This window comes from Stenella coeruleoalba (genome assembly GCF_951394435.1).
Source record: "Stenella coeruleoalba genome assembly, chromosome: 13".
NCBI classification, from domain to species: domain Eukaryota; kingdom Metazoa; phylum Chordata; class Mammalia; order Artiodactyla; family Delphinidae; genus Stenella; species Stenella coeruleoalba.
The window spans coordinates 71,671,782-71,691,740 of record NC_137159.1 but is presented as its reverse complement, the minus strand read 5'-3'; the positions used below and the strand labels follow the sequence as shown (position 1 = coordinate 71,691,740).

The 19,959-nt window shown below is 45.1% G+C and overlaps 1 protein-coding gene across 1 annotated transcript; it reads right to left on the bottom strand.

Moving 5' to 3' along the window:
- Nucleotides 1-110: 110 nt before the first annotated feature.
- TP53I3 (tumor protein p53 inducible protein 3) lies at nucleotides 111-19,786 on the bottom strand (the record flags this gene model as incomplete). The annotated part of the gene is given in 7 exon segments (XM_079940785.1): nucleotides 111-736; nucleotides 1,523-1,719; nucleotides 2,625-2,837; nucleotides 4,014-4,173; nucleotides 4,177-4,275; nucleotides 6,420-6,562; nucleotides 19,774-19,786. Coding segments are annotated over 7 exon segments (1,008 nt in total). The 3' UTR covers nucleotides 111-553.
- Nucleotides 19,787-19,959: the final 173 nt, after the last annotated feature.

The window sequence follows — 19,959 nt, the reverse complement described above, 5'->3', positions numbered from 1 at the left end:
CGGAGGCCCAGAGCAGCGGAAGCTGGCAGAAGGGGGTGGAGCCTGAGGAGAGCTGTGAGAGCTGGGTCTGCGCCTGGGTGAGTTGCCGGGGAGGGCGGGGACTACAGTGGGGTCCGGGCCTGCGGGGCGCGCGCTGCTGTGCGGGGGATGCGTGGGTGTGCCTGGGCCCCTGACAGTGCACTAAGACGAGCCTGCAGGGTTCTGGCTGATTGGGTCGTGGCCGACGCTCTACTCCGTACCCAGAACCCCTGGCGCTGGCTCAGCCCCCAAAGTTCAGCATCAGCTGACCGGGCCTCTTCTGTAATCTCCTCGGCGATGCCAGTCCCGACTCCCACCTCACCCCCACCCTGACGGCCACAGTCCACGCGCCACTCTTCAAGTCCACTCTTTATTTCCTTAGACCGGCTTTGCACTGATCGTTTGAGGCTCGGAGAGGAACAGGGGATTACAGGCGAGCCTGGTGTAGCACCCGGTCGCCTGAGTACTGTGAATTTTCTCCAAGTTTGCTCTTGGAAGACCTGAGGTAGCCTTGTCCTGTACTGCCCCTCCTCCTTCACTGGGGCAGCTCCAGGACGATTTTGCCCACATTCTTGTTAGTCTCCATGTACGCATGGGCTTCTTGGATTTCAGTTATGGGGTAGACTCTGTCCAGAACCGGCAGTAAACTTTGAGGGTTCCCCGTGGAGAAGTGGGGCAAAATTTGATCTGTGAAAGCCTTCACCAGCATCTGTTTGTACTAAGATAAGGAAAAGGAGACCATCAGCCTGGACAGAGGCCTCACCTTGCCACTCCCCACCCTGCTTAGTCTTTCTGCTTTCTCTGAAACTTGTACACATCTGAAAAGTCACACAAGGGTATGTAATCCCTTCACTACCAGCATGTATGTGCATGTCCCTAGATTTGTAAGCTCTATTCTGTCCCAGATAAAGACCGAAGCTTGGAGAAAATATTAGTGTCACTGAAAGCTGAAGGGCTGTTTTTAAATAAAGACTTCAAGCAGGAGGCAGCCACAGACAGGACTTAATATAGGTTCAATTCAAAAGGGATGCTTAACCTCTGCTATCCCCCCAGCAGTTGTGAAACCTTGTTACAAAACTCCCAAAGCTGGCACCTGCTGGAATGCCACACAGAAAAGATTTCATGAATGTATAATCTGTTAAAGGTAGAAGCTTACTAACCTTACTTACCTAAGAGGCTTTCTTAGCACACTGAGAACAGTTCTGCCTTTGAAAACAAAGTCTTGGAACTATTAGTAGTATTTCCTAATATGGTCAATGCTTTGTTCATTGTTATAAAGTTTACATAATACATTACCCTCTTTCCAAGATGTTGAGGCCTTTATCAACCAATTTTAATTAGTTCTGTGAAATTAGGTTACCTATTTATACACAGAGGGGCAGGTTTCTATTAATACATAGGCTCTCTAACTTAATATATGATCTTACTTTCTCAGGATTATGTGAATGAATCACACTTTTATGGATAATAGTTAAATCACATTTTCTTTTCACCCATCACTCACCTTTTTGTCCCTAGATCTTAGCAGACTGGTGATCAGACTTCCTCCTTTAAAGAGTATCTTTGAAACCAGAGGCCCACTGATGTCAGCACCTCCCGTCAGACCATAGAGAACCCAGCGACCATCAAGAGCTAGGCAGTTGACATTTTTCTCCCAGTAGGAGCCGCCTATGCAGTCTAGAATAAGGTTGACTCCAGCGCCTTTCACATGAAACACAGATATATGATGCTAGTCAGACACAGAAAGCTTGGTGTGAAATAAGATTACATGGTATATTTGTGGAAATATGGGTATAAATAAATACAAGTGCAAGCAGTAAATCTATAGGTTGGAACTCAGAACATTGCTTATAGAAACATGGTTGTAAATGGAGTTTAGTTGGCTGAACTCTATTATACATGTGTGATATTATACATGATCATATTTTATGATCCCTGCCACAGCAGGAGGGAAATGGGGCAGCACCATGATCTGGTATTTCCCCTGACCTCCACGTAAGTAGAGAACCCACTGGCACCCAGGGGAATAGGGGAGATCCACCCCAGGCTACAGGACAGGCTAGTCCATATCTAAGTTATCAAGTGTCTGAGCTGGGTTGCCTGAATCATGGCTTTGCTAGCTTTGTTTTCATCTCTCCTTTTTGACTCATGTGGAACAATGGAAGGGGATGAGCCAAATATATGCAGGTTCAGTTTCAGAATATAGAGGCATACACATCTACTCACCCATTTAGGGAGCTACCTACCCAAGCCTACTCTGACCAGCTCCAAACTGGTTTCTGCTCCATGCCTCCTGTTAATTCACTGCAGAGTGGCTGGTTGGGAAAAAGAGGTCCTGAATAATTCCAGGCCAACTCTGTGTGATTATCCACTTTCTAAAAAGCATATGAATCATATCACTTACAAGAATGCACAGGAAAATCATCTTAGTCCTAAATACTGCCTGCCTGTCTCCAGTGGTCAAACACCAGAGTACTAGAATTTGGCCTGGGCAGTTGTTGTGCTTTTAGCAGAGGGGAGACAGATCCAGAGGCAACTCTGAGGCTGGTGAGGATTTTATTTAATCATCTCTGAAACTCCTGCTGAATTGCAGAAGCTTTATTTACCTTTGCTGAATTTCAGTGTTGCTTCAGAAAAATCCTCTTCTTTGTAATTGAATCCAGCAGCTGCTCCAAGCGTTTCTGCCATTTGAAGCCTGTGCTGGGAGCCAGCTGTGACCAGAGGAACAGCTCCAGCCATCTGGGTAAGTTGGATGGCAGCTGTGCCCACACCACTTGCTCCTGCATGGATTTGCACAGAGTCTCCAGCCTGAACATTTCCTGTGACAGAAAGTACAGGAACCATTTTCTTTGCTTTGCAACTGCTACACATTCTCCACATAGGCTTATTCTACCATGATCACCTGGCCCTGAGACCACCAAATGTCAAATCTCTGGCTGTTTTGAGAGCACATATTGACTTTTTGTCTTACTGCCTCTGGTCAAAGTGGGAAACAACTTTTGGAAACAGTTACTAGCAGCCACATCCATAATCTCTGTTCTACCTGTGAAATAATACGAAAACATATCTCTGACCTATACCTGAATGAGTAAGAATAACCACCATTCCCGCTGTCACTACCTGAAGGCAGCCCCTCTTCAGTCTGAAACTGGCCTCCAGCTGGTCTCACAAATCCAGGCCCCACACACAGCCACCAGGCTCCTCCTGAAATGGAGCTTTCATTATGTCACTTTCTCCTCAAAATGTCAAGTGGTTCTTGATTGGTTTTCGTGTCAAGTCCAAATAGCCTGCCATTCAAGGCCACCACAATCTAGTTGCAGTCTCATCTTTCATAAATTACAGTTGTCATCCTTCACTTCTGAGTGAAGCAGCTGATCTCACCTTGACCCTCTTAGGCCACCTTGGTATGCCATCTGTCCATCACAGCTCTACCACCCTTCAAGGCCTTCTGTTCCAGAAAGCCTTCTCGGACCCCCTTTGCCCACACCAACTTTTCCCATCTTGAGCTTCTGTTGTAGTTAGAGCCAGGGCCACCCTTCCAAACACTGTGGTTGTCTTGCCAGTTACACTGGTCTCCCCAAAGCCAGGGACCCTCATGTAAGCTCTTTGCTGGCCTCAGTGGGATTGGGGAGGAATTAAAGAGTTGATTGAATGGCTTCTTCTGCTGTGCTAGGGCTCCCAGAGAGAAGCTTAGCCTGACTGAGAAGCTGGGACTACTGCTGGGCTTACTGTGTGAAGATGTGCACAGGCCTTTCATCCAGCGCTTTCCAGGTTTTCTATGTGCTAACCATAATTTTCAGCCTCAATATTGCTGCACAGTATGAGGACCTGATACTACTGATGGTACAGTAGGCTGAGGTGCTGGGGTTGGGTGTGGCTCAGTGGCCAGATCAAAGCTGCCCTGCAGGACTGCTGGGTTCTGAGGTGGCTGAGTCATGAAGCAATTGAACCATGCTGTATGGAGTAAGCATGAGGTAGGGTGAGGTGGTCCTTACCCAAGAGATGTAACAGCTGGGAGGCGGTGAGCCAGGCCTCTGGGATGGCGGCAGCCTGGGGCATGGTCAGTCCTGCCGGGATGGGCATGAGGAGCCCTTCGGGGACAGTGACATACTGGCCCCCGCTAGGCAGCAGAACTATGGCTGGGTCCCCAATCTTTCAGTGTCCCTGGCAGCCAGGCCCCTGCTCTGCCACGTGTCCAGATGCCTCGAGTCCCCAAATGTTGCTGGCTCCTGGGGGTGGGGCATACTGGCCTTGTCTCTGTAGAGAAAGGGTGCACTAAGTAGTAAACGTGATCAGAATTCTGTGTGTCACCGTCCCTGGCCCTCTTCCCATAGCCCCTTTTTTTTTCCAAGACAAAGTTCAGGGTAAAGTAAGGTGTTTTTTTTTTTTTTTTTTGCGGTACACGGGCCTCTCACTGTTGCGGCCTCTCCCGCTGCGCAGCACAGGCTCCGGACGCACAGGCTCAGTGGCCAAGGCCCACGGGGCCAGCCGCTCCGCGGCATGTGGGATCCTCCCGGACTGGGGCACGAACCCGTGTCCCCTGCATCGGCAGGTGGACTCTCAACCACTGCGCCACCAGGGAAGCCCTAAAGTTAGGTTTTTTAATTCAAGAAAAAAGAGAGCAGAGGTGATTTGTTTCATGCAAATAAGAGACTGTAGGTCCCATAATCAGTGGATGTCTAACTGGTAGAGTCCTTAGCTATTTCTCTCATCTAAACCCCTTGTTTTACAAATGAAGAAACTGAGACCTGGGCAGGGAAATGCCTTGTCCAAGGTGGCAAAGCAAATTAATAGCAAGACTGGGAATAAAACCGTGGACTCCTTTTCTTTTCAATTTAATTAAATTAATTTTTTTATACAGCAGATTCTTATTAGTTATCTATTTTATACATATTAGTGTATACATGTCAACCCCAATCTCCCAATTCATCCCACCCCCACCCCCGACCCCCCACCCCCACCCCCACCCCGCAGCTTTCCCCCCTTGGTGTCCATACATTTGTTCTCTACATCTCTGTCTCTATTTCTGCCTTGCAAACCAAACTGTGTACTCCTTAATGATAGTTCTGATATATCAAGTGCCAGGCTCTGTACTTGCTCAACACAGTCTTCAGAAGCCTTCAACCAGATGCTTGAGACCAGAGGGACTGAACTAGGAGTGTGCATCTGAACCATTTGAGGAGCCTTTTCAAAGTACACATGCCTGGGTCCTGGTCCTATTTATTTTGAATAAGTGCCTCCTGTGATTCTGGTGTACATTTCTTAATTCAAAAAATGCAGCTGGTCTAGTTTACTGCTTCAAAAAGAAGTCAGAAGAAAATTCTTAGAGTACTGCCCCCTGCCAGCTCTGGGACCCTCAGAGTGGAAAGAATACAGACTTTGGAGCCTTAAGACAAAGACCTCAATTTGAGTCACAGTTCCCCTGGTTACTAGTGTGTGGCCTTGGGGGGGCTTCCCTGGTGGCGCAGTGGTTAAGAATCCGCCTGCCAATGCAGGGGATACGGGTTCGAGCCCTGGTCCGGGAAGATCCCACATGCCGCGGAGCAGGTAAGCTCGTGTGCCACAACTACTGAGCCTGCTCTCTAAAGCCTGCGAGCCACAACTACTGAAGCCCGTGTGCCTAGAGACTGTGCTCCACAATAAGAGAAGCCACCGCAATGAGAAGCCTGCCCACCGCCACTAAGAGTAGCCCCCACTGGCCACAACTAGAGAAAACCTGAACGCAGCAACGAAGACCCAACGCAGCCAAAAATAAATTAGTGTGTGGCCTTGGGCTCATTGCTGAACCTCTCTGACCCTCAGTTTCTTTATCTGTGGAATACAAATGGTGAACAGGGCTGCCTGAGGAGTAAAGGAGATAGAGCAAGGTCTAACACTCGCGCACGGGAGCGCACACACACACACACACACACACACGCACGCACGCGCGTCCAGTCTCCTTATCTGCAAACCTGAGCAGACAGTGGTTTGATGCAGGGTGGACTCTGCTGTGCAAACACCCCTGTATTTTGTGTAAACAATGGAGGCTAAGTGGTTCTAGTTTCAGAACCCCCAGCACGCATGATGAGCATTAATGGTAGTGCCTTAGGTCTTTCCTTCATCCGGTGAATATTTATTTTCATTTATTTATTTATTTATTTTTGCGGTAAGCGGGCCTCTCACTGTTGTGGCCTCTCCCGTTGTGGAGCACAGGCTCCGGACGTGCAGGCTCAGCGGCCATGGCTCACGGGTGTAGCCGCTCCGCGGCATGTGGGATCTTCCCGGACCGGGGCACGAACCCGTGTCCCCTGCATCGGCAGGCGGACTCTCAGCCATTGCGCCACCAGGGAAGCCCCTGGTGAATGTTTATTGAAGAACCTGGAGTCCCGCCCAGTCCCAGCCGCTGCCAGACCCCTGGGTACCTGGAGTAAGTCCGCCCGGTTCAGGGCGCTGGCTGCCACCTTCAGGAGGACTTCACCCTCCCCTGGGCTTGGCTTGGCCACTTCCTTCAAGTAAAGGTTTTCTGGTCCTCCGGGCTTATCAAAGTGCACAGCTAACAGGTTCTCTGAGGACACAGGGTAGACCGAGGTTCTTTGAGGGGCGCAGCGACCCCTGCCGGCCAGCGGCCTCCCTCAGTCCGTCCGGCCCCAACCCCCTGAGCGCCTTCCCGCGGGGACCCTGCAGCCTCCGAACTGACCCCACGCGGAGGACACAGGCTGGGACGAGGTGCAGAGAGGATGGCCGTGCGGGTTGGCTGCGGCGGAGCAGGAAGACACTGAAGAGCGTCAAGCAAGTTTCATTCCCTCCGAGTTGGAATCCCCCGCCCGCCAGGGTCACTGGAGCCCATGAAAGTTATTTACTTGCTCTGGGTGGCCCCCTCTGCTGCTCCAGGTGACGCGGCGTGGTCCTGCGCCCCCTGCGAGTCCTCGGAGCAGTGGCGCTGCCTCGGCCACCACCACAATGGACGGCTGGACTCTGGGTAGTGCAAACGGTGGGGCTGACCCTCCCCTTCTTCCTTCGCCTCCTTTCCCTTTAAAATGCAAAGCTAGTGGCGGCAAATCAGATTTTCTTTAACTTTGAGCCTCTGGAATCTAGTCTTTCTCTTGGTTTGGCGTGAAATGCTGTTCCAGCCCTCACTCTGAGAAAACTTTTCCGCTCTCTAGGCAGCAAGACGCGAACTCTTGGCAGGCGATCGGTCCATTTCTCAGTCAGGCCAGGCTTTTAGCCCATTTGGGCTTTAAGTCTGGCTTCCTGCCCTTCTTGTGGGCAGGCGTCCCAGTAGGGTGGGCAAGCAGGGTGCTGCTGAGAAAAAAGAGGAGCATTAGGGGCAAAGGGAAGGTAAAACAGTCCCGGGATTCTTGTCACTTCTGCGGTTCCTCCAGTCTTTCCAGGGGATGAGGGAGCGGCCTCTGGAAGACGCTGCCCAGTGAGGCAATTTAGCCTGGTTAAAAGCTGTATAAATAGGCTACATCAGGGTTTCTCAACCTTGTTGCAATTGACATTTTGGACTAAATTTTTTTGTTGTGAAAGACTGTCCTGTGCAGCTTGGGATGTTTAGCAGCATCCCTGGTCTCCACCCACTAGATACCAACAACACCCCTATCTAGTTGTGACAATAAAAAAATGTACCGGCATTGCCAGATATCCCTTGGGGGGCAAAATTACTTCTAGTCAAAAACCACTGGGTTGGAAGAATACACACGTATGTGCGCCTGTGTAAAAACAAGATAGGTAGCTTTTTTTCTTTCTTTTTTTTTTTTTTTTGCGGTATGTAGGCCTCTCACTGTTGTGGCCTCTCCCGTTGCGGAGCAAAGGCACCAGACGCGCGGGCCCAGCGGCCATGGCTCACGGGCCCAGCGGCTCCGCGACATGTGGGATCCTCCCAGACCGGGGCACGAACCCGTGTCCCCTGCATCGGCAGGCAGACTCTCAACCACTGCGCCACCAGGGAAGCCCAAGATAGGTAGCTTTTTTTTCCTCCCCTGCTGGGGGACGGCAGGAGGGCAAAAAAAAAAAAAATCGGATACTTATCTTTATTTTTTTAAATAAATTTTTGTTTATTTATTTATTTTTGACTGCGTTGGTTCTTTGTTGCTGCGCAGGGCCTTTCTCTAGTTGCGGTGAGCAGGGGCTACTCTTCGTTGCGGTGCACGGGCTTCTCATTGCGGTGGCTTCTCGTTGCAGAGCACGGGCTCTAGGCGTGTGGGCTTCAGTAGTTGTGGCACGAGGGCTCAGTAGTGGGCTTAGTTGCTCTGTGGCATGTGGGACCTTCCTGGACCAGGGATCGAACCTGTGTCCCCTGCCTTGGCAGGCGGATCATAACCACTGCGCCACCAGGGAAACCCCTGATAACTTATCTTTAAAAAAAAAAAAAAAAGGATACAGCATCTTATGAGCCAATCAATAGAAGCTAAAAATACATTGATTAAACCTAGAAGCCATTTGTTACAAAAACCCCGAGCAAAAGAAGAATAAAAGGAATTGTGTATTATTTACCAAAAACCCGCAGCAAGTACTATCCTAAATGGAAAAACACTAAAACCATTGCAGTTAAAATCAGGAAGTAGATAGGGATGCCCACTATTGACATTATTATTTAACATTACTTGGGAAGTTTTAGTAAATGCACTAATACATACACAAACAAAAGGAAGTAACATATAAACATTGGAAAGTGATAGGACTATCTCTTTTTGCCGTTGATATGAGCGTAGACCTAGAAAACCTAAGGGATGCCAGTAAACAAAACAAAACTAACATTAATGAGATAATTTGTTAGGATGCCTGGATGCAAGATGCGTACACCAAAATCAGTAGCTTTATTCTCCAGCTAAGCACTTAGGGGAAAAAATGGGAGAAATATCCCTTTTACAATAGCACAAGCTGTAAAAGGCTTAGGAATAAGTTTAACTTATTTAAGGAACTTAACTTTAAGAAAGGCATAGGAATTATATATAGAAGACTATAAAACTGTATTGGAGAACAGAAAACAAGATCTGAACAAGTGGAAAAAATCATGCTATGGGGTAAGAAGACAGTACATAAAATTGTCAAATCTACCAGATTAATATATACATTTATTGTTAATTTAGTTATAATGCCAACAGGGTCTTTTTATTTTTAAAAATTATTTATTTATTTATATTTTTGGCTGCCTTGGGTCTTTGTTACTGCACGCGGGCTTTTCTCTAGTTGCGGCAATCAGGGGCTACTCTTTGTTGCAGTGCACGGGCTTCTTATTGCGGTGGCTTCTCTTGTTGCAGAGCACGGGCTCTAGGCGCCCGGGCTTCAGTAGTTGTGGCTCACGGGCTCAGCATCTGTGGCTCACGGGCTCTAGAGCGCAGGCTCAGTAGTTGTGGCTCACGGGCTTAGTTGCTCCGTGGCATGCGGAGTCTTCCCTGAGCAGGGCTTGAACCCGTGTCTCTTGCATTGGCAGGCAGAGTCTTTTTTTTTTTTTTTTTGCGGTATGTGGACCTCTCACTGTTGTGGCCTCTCCCGTTGTGGAGCACAGGCTCAGGACGCGCAGGCTCAGTGGCCATGCTCACGGGCCCAGCCGCTCTGCGGCATGTGGGATCTTCCAGGACCGGGGCACGAACCCGTGTCCCCTGCATCAGCATGCGGACTCTCAACCGCTGCGCCACCAGGGAAGCCCGGCAGGCATATTCTTAACCACTGCGCCACCAGGGAAGCCCAGGTCTTTTTATACATTTATTTATTTTTGGCTACATTGGGTCTTCGTTGCTGCGCATGGGCTTTCTCTAGTTGCGGTGAGCGGGGGCTACTCTTTGTTGCGGTGCATGGGCTTCTCATTGCGGTGGCTTCTCGTTGTGGAGCACAGGCTCTAGAGCGCAGGCTCAGTAGTTGTGGCACACGGGCTTAGTTGCTCCGTGGCATGTGGGATCTTCCCAGACCAGGGCTCGAACCCGTGTCCCCTGCATTGGCAGGCAGATTCTAACCACTGGGCCACCAGGGAATTCCCCCGGGTCTTTTTAAATTGTATAAAATCTTAGAGTATGTGGAAGAGTAAATTCCCCCAAATGGCCAAGAAAAATATGAAAAACAATAGTAAGGAAGACATATTACCAGATGTCAGAAAATATTGTAATGATGATAAAATGACAATATAGTACTTACTTCTGAGGCGTTCCATAGAAATAAAAAACACAAATATGTAAGGACAGACAGAGAGAAATGTTTACTGCAGCATTGATCACAGTGCCAAAAATCTAGAAACAAAATAGATCCCAACACTAGGGGAATGGCTGAATAAATTACGAATACTGTGCATCCATTTGAAAAATGACCAAGAGTTATAGCAGTTGTCACAGAGTGATTTACATGAAACGTTTGTTTAATGAGAGAAACATTGTGTTAAAATAATGACAAAACATCCCCATACACATATACATGACCACACACACACACACACACACACACACACACACACACATATGAGTTACATGAGCATGGAAAAAGATATGGAATCTTTTTATATATATCATTATCTTTATATGTAAGTTGTTTGGGGTTATCTGAAAGAGGGTGATGTCATGGGAGTTAAGGAACAATAAAAAAGGAAAAGAGAAAAAAATGTATAACTTTTAAGCACTTTATATGTAGAGCTATGTAAAAGAAATTAAATAAGCCTTTAAAATTAAGGAAAAAAATTGAGGAACGTTGAATGGTCCCACTGAACCATATTTCCCTGTAATCACAGCCTATGGGTAGTCCCCTCGCACACTGATTTGGGTTTGACCGTGTGACTTGCTTTGGCCAATGGAACAATGAAAAGTGCTTATAGGGAATTCCCCAGCGGTCGGGGAACTAAGATCCTGCAAGCCACGCAGTGCGACCAAAAAAAAAAGGTGGGGAGGCGCTTATATGTTGAACTTGCCCGCTCTTGCTACTGAACTTTTTCACTGTCATGTGAAGAAGCTTCTTGAGCTACTCTACCAGCGCATGAGACTTCATGGAGCAGAGACAAGCTGTCTGAACTGAGCTCTCCCGGACCAAATAGCCCCAGATGATTTGCAAGTTGACTGAACCTACATGAATGACCTACCGTTGAGATCAGCAGAGGAACTTCCTGACTAATCGCAGACCAAATTATTGACCTACAAAATTGGTTGCAAGTAAAATGATTATTGTTTTAAGCCACTAATATTTGGGGGTTGTTTGTTATGCAGCAATAGATAATGGATACAAAAAGGCTCCTCAAGAAGAGTGAGGCCTCCTCTCCTCTATTCTATCATAATACATCTCTTAATAACACTTGTAGCACTCTATTGTCGGACTTTCTTCCCGACCAGACTGGGGATGTATTAGAGTATCCTAGTCTAGAGTATCCTAGTCATCTCAGTATCCCCTGTGCCTATCACCTAAGTGTTCAATTCAGATTTGTTGACTGAATGAATGATTTCAGATTTATTTGGGATATCGAAGAGTTTGAGCCATTGAAAGAGGCCAGGGAGGGAAGCGCCAGCATTTTAAGAAGAGAAAATCCATGGGAGAAGTGGGGACAACTGCATCTCTGCTGTAATTAACCCCTCTTTTCTGTAGGCCAGGGAGGCGAAAAAACAGCCCCTTTTCCACCCAGCCCTTTTACTTTGACCCAAGAATGATTTACTTTAGGATACCAAAAATGATTCTCAAATCTCAAGGAGTTTGTGATGTTTAGTCTGCTGAGGATGGAGTCTGGCCTCTGCAGGTCTGAGCACTATGTGGGTAAGGAACTGTTCTCAGGGTAGACCTGCTCAGAGAACTAGGCCATTAGCATGGGCTAGAATATGTATAATATTTCCAATCTGTTTCTCCCCCTCCCTCCCTTCCTCCTTCCCCCTTCCTCCCTCCCTCCCTTCCTTTCCTTTCTTACTTTAAATATTCATCCATTTTATTCACAGATAATAATTGAATGCCCACTGTTTGATAAACACTGTGCAAGGTGATGGGATAAAATGATGAGGTATGGGAGGTTGGGCAATATAAGTAGAGAACACTTTTTAATAACTTAAAGAAACCTTTTTTTAAAACTTTGAAATAGAAATATTCAAACATATATAATGCAGAAGAATGAAGTTGGACCCTTACCTTACAGTATACACAAAAAATTAACTCAAAATGGATCAAAGACCGAATGTAAGAGCTAGAATTATAAAACTCTTAGAAGGAAACATAAAGGAAAAGCTCATGACTTTCAATTTGGCAATGATTTCTTGGATATGAAACAAAGGCACAGGCAACAAAAGAAAAAATAGGTAAACAGGACTACATCAATATTAAAACTTTGTGCATTAAAGAACACATCTACAGAATTAAAAGGCAACCCATGGAATGGCAGAAAATATCTGCAAATGATACATCTGATAAGGGGTTAACACCCAAAACATATATAGAACTCCTACATCTCAACAGCAAAAAAACCCCAAGACAACCCAATTGAAAAATGGGCAAAGTACTTGAATAGACATTTCTCCAAAGAAGATAGATATACAAATGGCCAATAAGTACATGGGAAGATGGTCAACATCACTAATCATTAGAGAAATGCAAATCAAAACTGCAACGAGATACCACTTCACACTCATTAGGATGGCAATTATCAAAACGCAGAAAATAACAAGTGTTGGCAAGGATGTGGGGAACTCCTGTGCACTGCTGGTGGGAATATAAAATGGTGCAGCTATTATGGAAGACAGTATCACAGTTCCTCAAAATATTTAAAATAGAATTACCCTATGATCCAGCAATTCCTCCTCTGGGTATATACCCCAAATAATTGAAAGTAGGGACTCAAATAGCTATTTGTATACCAATGTTTGTAGCAGCATTATTCAGAATAGCCAAAAAGTGGAAACAATCCAAATGTCCATCAATGATGAATGAATAAACAAAATGTGGTACATACGTTCAATGGAATATTATTCAGTATTAAAAAGGAAGAACATTTTGACACATAGTACAAGATGGTTAAACCTTTTTTTTAAGTCTCAGGTTTTTAAAAAAATATTTATTTATTTATTTAGGCTGCACCGGGTCTTAGTTGCAGCACATGGGGTCTTTAGTTGCAGCATGTGGACTCTTAGTAGTGGCATGCAGACTCTTAATTGCGGCACACATGCAGGATCTAGTTCTCCAACCAGGGATTGAGCCTGGGCCCCTGCATTGGGAGTGTGGAGGCTTACCCACTGGATCACCAGGGAAGTCCCAACATGGTTCCACTTTGAAGACATTATGCTAAATGAAATAACTGGTCACAAAAGGACACTTATATGTCCACTTATATGAAGTACCTAGAGTTGTCAAATTCATAGAGACAAAAAGTAGAATGGTGGTTGCCAGGGGCTAGAGGAAGAGGGAAATGGGGAGTTAGTGTTCAATGGGTATAGTGTTTCAGTTTTGCAAGATGAAAAGAGTTCTGGTAATGGACGCAGGTGATATTTGCTCAAAAATGTGAATGTACTTAATGCCACTGAACTGTACACTAAAAATGGTTAAGATGGTAAATTTTATGTATTATTTACCACAATTAAGAATAAATAAATAGGAAAGTGGAAAAAGCATATAAAAGTATAGAGAATAATATAATGAACCTCTGTATGCCCGTCATTCAACTTCATCAGTTAACCCCTGGGCAGTCTTATTGTGTCACATCAGGAGAGACATAATGTCTGGTTGAGTCTCATTTCGTGTTGTAAGACATCCTGCATTCAGGTATTGCCAGGTGGCTCACTTCATTATGAAGTTCCCCCCATTAGGTTTTTCACCTGATCGCTCAGTAGCCATTGATGATCATTCTGTAGATCAGTTTTCTCCAGCTTTATTGTGCATAGGTATCACCTGGGGATGTTGTTAAACTATGTATTCTGATTCAGTAGGTCTGAATTGGGGCATGAAACTCTGCATTTCTAACATGCTTTCAGGTGAAGCCAGTGCTGATAGTCCATGGATCACACTTGGAGTAGCAAGGGCCTAGATTATTTCATTAGGGCTTTCCTTTCTTTCAGTAACTAATATTTGGTTACTGTGAGCCATAGCTTGTACCAAAAAAAAAAAAAAAAAAAAAGATAAACGGTATTTACCAAGCTTCAGAATAATGATTTGATTTCCTGGCATCTTCCAAAGATGACTTATGATTTTTATTTAAAAAGTAACATTATAAACCGTGGACTTCAGCATAGCTGAGGAGTTTCAACCCATTATAGTTATCATTCTTTTTGAGGCTCAACTTGTCTCATTTTTGGCCAGTGGGGCCTTGCTTTTTGGTATGGCAAGATGTTTCAGGCTCATCTTGTACATTTCCTGCTCAAATCTGGATTCAGTCATTTCTCAAAGGAGCCTGGTTCCTATTATTGGAAAGTGACATTTAGAGACCACAATCTGTACACAAGGGATGCCTGATTGCTATGGCTCCTGTTTCTAGTCCTTCTTAGTGGACAGAGCTAGGAAATAGCTATTTTTTTTAAAAGAAACATGAAGAGTTTCAACTGATATTTCCAAGTCAGATTTAGGATTATAAGGTTTTAATGTAACTCCTTTGAGTTTATATATATTTTTCCTGAAAATCATGGCTTCTGATGATCTTACTATACTTGTTTATTTGATTTAATCTATGCTATATTCATATAATTGTTTCAGAATACAATTATTATTAATAGTAACATGATCACTGAAAACAGTTTTAAAGTTCATTGCTGTTCTTTTTTTTTTTCTGTATTTATTTTCATTTTGGATGATCTGTCCATTGGTGTAAGTGAGGTGTTAAAGTCCTCCACTATTATTGTGTTACTGTCGATTTCCTCTTTTATAGCTGTTAGCAGTTGCCTTATGTATTGAGGTGCTCCTATTTTGGGTGCATATATATTTATAATTGTTGTATCTTCTTCTTGGATTGATCCCTTGATCACTATGTAGTGTCCTTCCTTGTCTCTTGTAACATTCTTTATTTTAAAGTCTATTTTATCTGATATGAGGATTGCTACTCCAGCTTTCTTTTGATTTCCATTTGCATGGAATATCTTTTTCCATCCAGTCACTTTCAGTCTGTATGTGTCCCTAGATCTGAAGTGGGTCTCTTGTAGACAGCATATATATGGGTCTTGTTTTTGTATCCATTCAGCAAGCCTGTGTCTTTTGGTTGGAACATTTAATCCATTCACGTTTAAGGTAATTATCAATATGTATGTTCCTATGACCATTTTCTTAATTGTTTTGGGTTTGTTTTTGTAGGTCCTTTTCTTCTCTTGTGTTTCCCATTTAGAGAAGTGCCTTTAGCATTTGTTGTAGAGCTGGTTTGGTGGTGCTCAATTCTCTTAGCTTTTGCTTGTCTGTAAAGCTTTTGATTTCTCCATCGAATCTGAATGAGATCCTTGCCAGGTAGAGTAATCTTGGCAGTAGGTTCTTCCCTTTCATCACTTTAAGTATATCATGCCACTCCCTTCTGGCTTGTAGAGTTTCTGCTGAGAAATCAGCTGTTAACCTTATGGGAGTTCCCTTGTATGTTGTCATTTTTCCCTTGCTGCTTTCAATAATTTTTCTTTGTCTTTAATTTTTGCCAATTTGATTACTATGTGTCTCAGTGTGTTTCTCCTTGGGTTTATCCTGTATGGGACTCTGTGCTTCCTGGACTTGGGTGGCTACTTCCTTTCCCATGTTAGGGAAGTTTTCGACTATAGTCCCTTCAAATGTTTTCTCTGGTCCTTTCTCTCTCTCTTCTCCTTCTGGGACCCCTATAATGCGAATGTTGTTGCGTTTAATGTTGTCCCAGAGGTCTCTTAGGCTGTCTTCATTTCTTTTCATTCTTTTTTTTTTAAATTCTGTTCCGCAGCAGTGAATTCCACCATTCTGTCTTCCAGGTCACTTATCCGTTCTTCTGCCTCAGTTATTCTGGTATTGATTCCTTCTAGTGTATTTTTCATTTCAGTTATTGTATTGTTCATCTCTGTTTGTTCTTTAATTCTTCTAGGTCTTTGTTAAACATTTCTTGCATCCATTCTGTTTCCAAGGTCCTGGATCATCTTCACTATCATTATTCTGAACTCTTTTTCTGGAAGGTTGCCTATCTCCACTTCATTTAGTTGTTTTTCTGGGGTTTTATCTTGTTCCTTCATCTGGTACATAGCCTTCTGCCTTTTCATCTTGTCCATCTTTCTGTGAATGTGGTTTTTGTTCCACAGGCTGCAGGATTGTAGTTCTTCTTGCTTCTGCTGTCTGCCCTCTGGTGGATGAGGCTATCTAAGAGGCTTGTCATTGCTGTTCTTTTTGTTCCTGGGATATATCCCCAAATAAGGACATACCACTCAAATTATTGTGTTTTTAATTTAGCGTCACTTGAAATTATTCCTTTCTGTGTGGCTAACCTATCAACTGGAAACACAATTAAGGTTATTTCTTTAATTTTGAATTTTAGAGATTCTTTTTTTTTTTTTACATTTTTAAGTTTTTCTTGAAATTATGTAAAACATTTACATGGTATCCAAATTAAATCTTCAAAACAGGGTACATTCAGAGAAATCTAGCTTCTATACCTGTCCCTTTCACCCTGTTTCCTCCTACTCCCTAAGGTAAACATTGGTTTACCTTAGTTTTTGTTTTATTCTTTTTTTCTTTTTTAATATTTATTTATTTATTTGGCTGCACTGGGTCCTAGTTTTGGCATTTGGGGTCCTAGCTGTGGCACGTGGGATCCTCGTTGTGGTGTGTGGACTCTTAGTTGTGGCATGTGGCATCCAGCTCCCTGACCAGGGATTGAACCCAGGCCCCCTTCACTGGGAGCGTGGAGCCCTAGCCACTGGACCACCAGGGAAGTCCCTTGTTTTATTATTCTATTTTTAAACAATAAGCAAATATGTATAGATATGTTCACATATTTTCCTTTTCTAAGATAAAAATGTAGCATACCAAATATATTGTTCTGTATTTTGCTTTTTTCTGCTGAACAACATATTTTGGAGATTACTCTATAGCAGTTTATGTTCCTTTTTATAGCTACATCCATTGTGTGAATATACAAAAGTTTATTCAACAAGTCCCCTCCTGATGGATATTTGGATGGTGGTAGAGAGATCTGAGATAGAGGAGATATGTTTGAAGGCCCTGTGGCTGGAGGAGGAGCAGGGTGGGAGATGAGGCTGCAGAGATAGGCATGGGTCAGTCTATGCAGACTTGTTGGCCCTGTAAGCTTTTTATTATTACTCTAGAAGGAATGGAAGACTACTGAAGTGTATTAAGCAGGGCTGTGACATGATTAAATCTGCATTTGAAGAGCTCACTTTTATTGCAGCATAGTGTGTGGGTTAGAAAAGATGAGTGAGTGTAGAGAAATCTTTTAGAAAGTATTGCAGTAGCCCAGGTGAAAGGTGATGGTGGCTTGGACTAGGGGAGATGGCAGCACAACAGAGAGAAAGGGAAAAGTGAACGTATTTAGAAAATAAAATTGACTACTTAGTGATCTTTCGGATATGGAGTTATATATATGGAGATATATATATATATAGAGAGAGAGAGAGAGAGAGAGAGTTATAAAAAAAAAAAAACCCCGAGATTTCTGGATTCTGCACTGGATGGATTGAAGCACTATTCTCAGAGATAGGAAGCCCTGGGAGAGGAGCAGATATTGGGTGATGATTATGTGTTAAATTTTGAACGTATTAAAGTAGAAGTTAGGGAATTTCCTGGCGGTCCAGTGGTTGGGACCCAGCGCTTTCACTGCTGAGGCCCAGGTTCCATCCCTGGTTGGAGAACTAAGATCCCACAAGCTGGGCAGCACGGCCAAAATAAAAGAAGTACCTTTGAGACATTTGAGTGGAAAAAGTCAAGAAGTTGGTTTGATATGTGTGTCTTCAGCTCTGTTTCGGAGTTAATCAGGCTGAGAACCTTAGTTCTGTCTCACATTGGTCATAAAAACTGTCCATAGTTGTCCCCATGGGAGACAGGTCCCGGCACTGGGATTAGAGGTCAGGGTGTGTCGCGGCATCAGTGAGGGGCTCAGAGTTGAGGGTGAGGGCAGTTTGAGGCCTGAGTTGGGGTCAGCAGTCAGCATCAGATGACAGGGTGGAAGGACCGCAGCTTTCCCTTCTGGCTGCTGCCCTAAAGGGTAGATAACCTAGCTTTGGAAGAAGGGGTGACCATCTTTTGTCCACTCCTGTGCTAGCCCTGCAGTGGGCAGAGAGGAGGCAGTACAGACTGTGGATGGAGGATGAAGAAGGCTGGGGGACAGGTCACAAGTTATGGATGTGGCTGTGCTCACTGGAGGCTCACAACACCCTAAAAAGGCAGACAGGTTATGAGGTCCAGATGGAGAAACTGAGATTCAGAGCTAAATGCCTTCTAGGACCTCAGAGCTAGTCAATGCAGAGCAGCCGCTTGAACTCAGGACTCCTGAGTTAGGCTGGTCTCAGCAACACTCTCACCTAAAGGCTTCCATTGAAAGAGGAGGAAAAAGGGCAACAAATAGAGAGAAGGAAGGACACTGTAGAAATAGCTGGGCCTCACAGGAGAGAGAAGGAGGTATTGCTACGAAGTTGTAGGGGAGTTTATGAGGTTTCCCTTGGTGCTACACAGACTTTCTCCATCTCTGAGTGCACTATCCTCCCAAAGGGTCAGCACAGAGCTCTGCTGCAAACCCCAGAAAAGTTTTTTTTTTTTTGCGGTACGCGGGCCTCTCACTGTTGTGGCCTCTCCTGTTGCGGAGCACAGGCTCCGGACGCGCAGGCTCAGCGGCCATGGCTCACGGGCCTAGCCGCTCCGCGGCATGTGGGATCCTCCTGGACCAGGGCACGAACCCGTTTCCCCTGCATCGACAGGCGGACTCTCAACCACTGCGCCACCAGGGAAGCCCATGATTTTCTTTTTTTTTAAATGTATTTTATATGTATATATTTATTTATTTATTTTATTTTTGGCTGCGTTGGGTCTTCATTGCTGCGTGTGGGCTTTCTCTTGTTGTGGCACACGGGGTCAGTAGTTGTGGCTCTCAGGCTCAGTAGTTGTGATTTGCGGGCTCTAGAGCGCAGGCTCAGTAGTTGTGGCGCATGGGCTTTGTTGCTCCGTGGCATGTGGGATCTTCCCTGACCGGGGATTGAACCCGTGTCCCCTGCATTGGCAGGTGGATTCTTAACCCCTGCACCACCAGGGAAGTCCCAATGTTGATTTTCTTAAAACAAAACATACCCTGCTCCAACCCCTTTTTTTCAAAATATAAATTTTGGGATTGGGTGGTAATTTTCAGATGAACTGGTTGCAGTGGCAGTATTCCACAGTCCTCTACATCTCTGGCCTCTAAAGGGACTCCCCAAAGGTTCATGTTTTAGCAGAACAAGAAAGATCTTCTGGGTGGGAATGAGGTGGAAGCATGTGTCCCAGAAACCCAACTGATGTGAGGGTACAGCTGCCGCTGCTTATCCTGAAAGGTAAATGGGGGTGGGGCTATAATCTCTCCCAGATGTCCTTTGAAGGGTTCTGCGCAGTTCTGCTGAGTCACCTTAACACAGCAGTTTCTGTGGTAACCAAGCCCAAGCTAGGGCAGCCCAGCAGCTCAGTGGTGACTCATGGTTCTGGAACAGCTAAGGGCTGACCTTTCCCTAGAGAAGCTGGGGCAGTTCAGCTCTGGGTACTGTGCCAGCTTCTGTCCCTGCATGACTCTCTGGGCTCTTCCTCCCCTCTCTCCATGGGTACTCCATCCTTAGGGTGGCAGAGCGAATCCCAGGAGCAGGGATTCAGGAAGGCTCTAGGAGAGGAAAAGGCTTGGAGTCCGCTTGGTGGAGTTGCCTGTTTGGTTACCTGCCCCTGCCATCTTCCTGGGCCTATGGGCCTAGGGCATCCATATCGCTCAGGGCTCAAGACATTTCTTACTCCAGGCAGTGGTTTTCACACTTTTTTATTTGCAAATAGACAAAAAGCCTTTTCAAAAACTATGTGTCCACTCTCACATTTTTAAGTTGAGATCTAAAATATTTCATCTTAAAT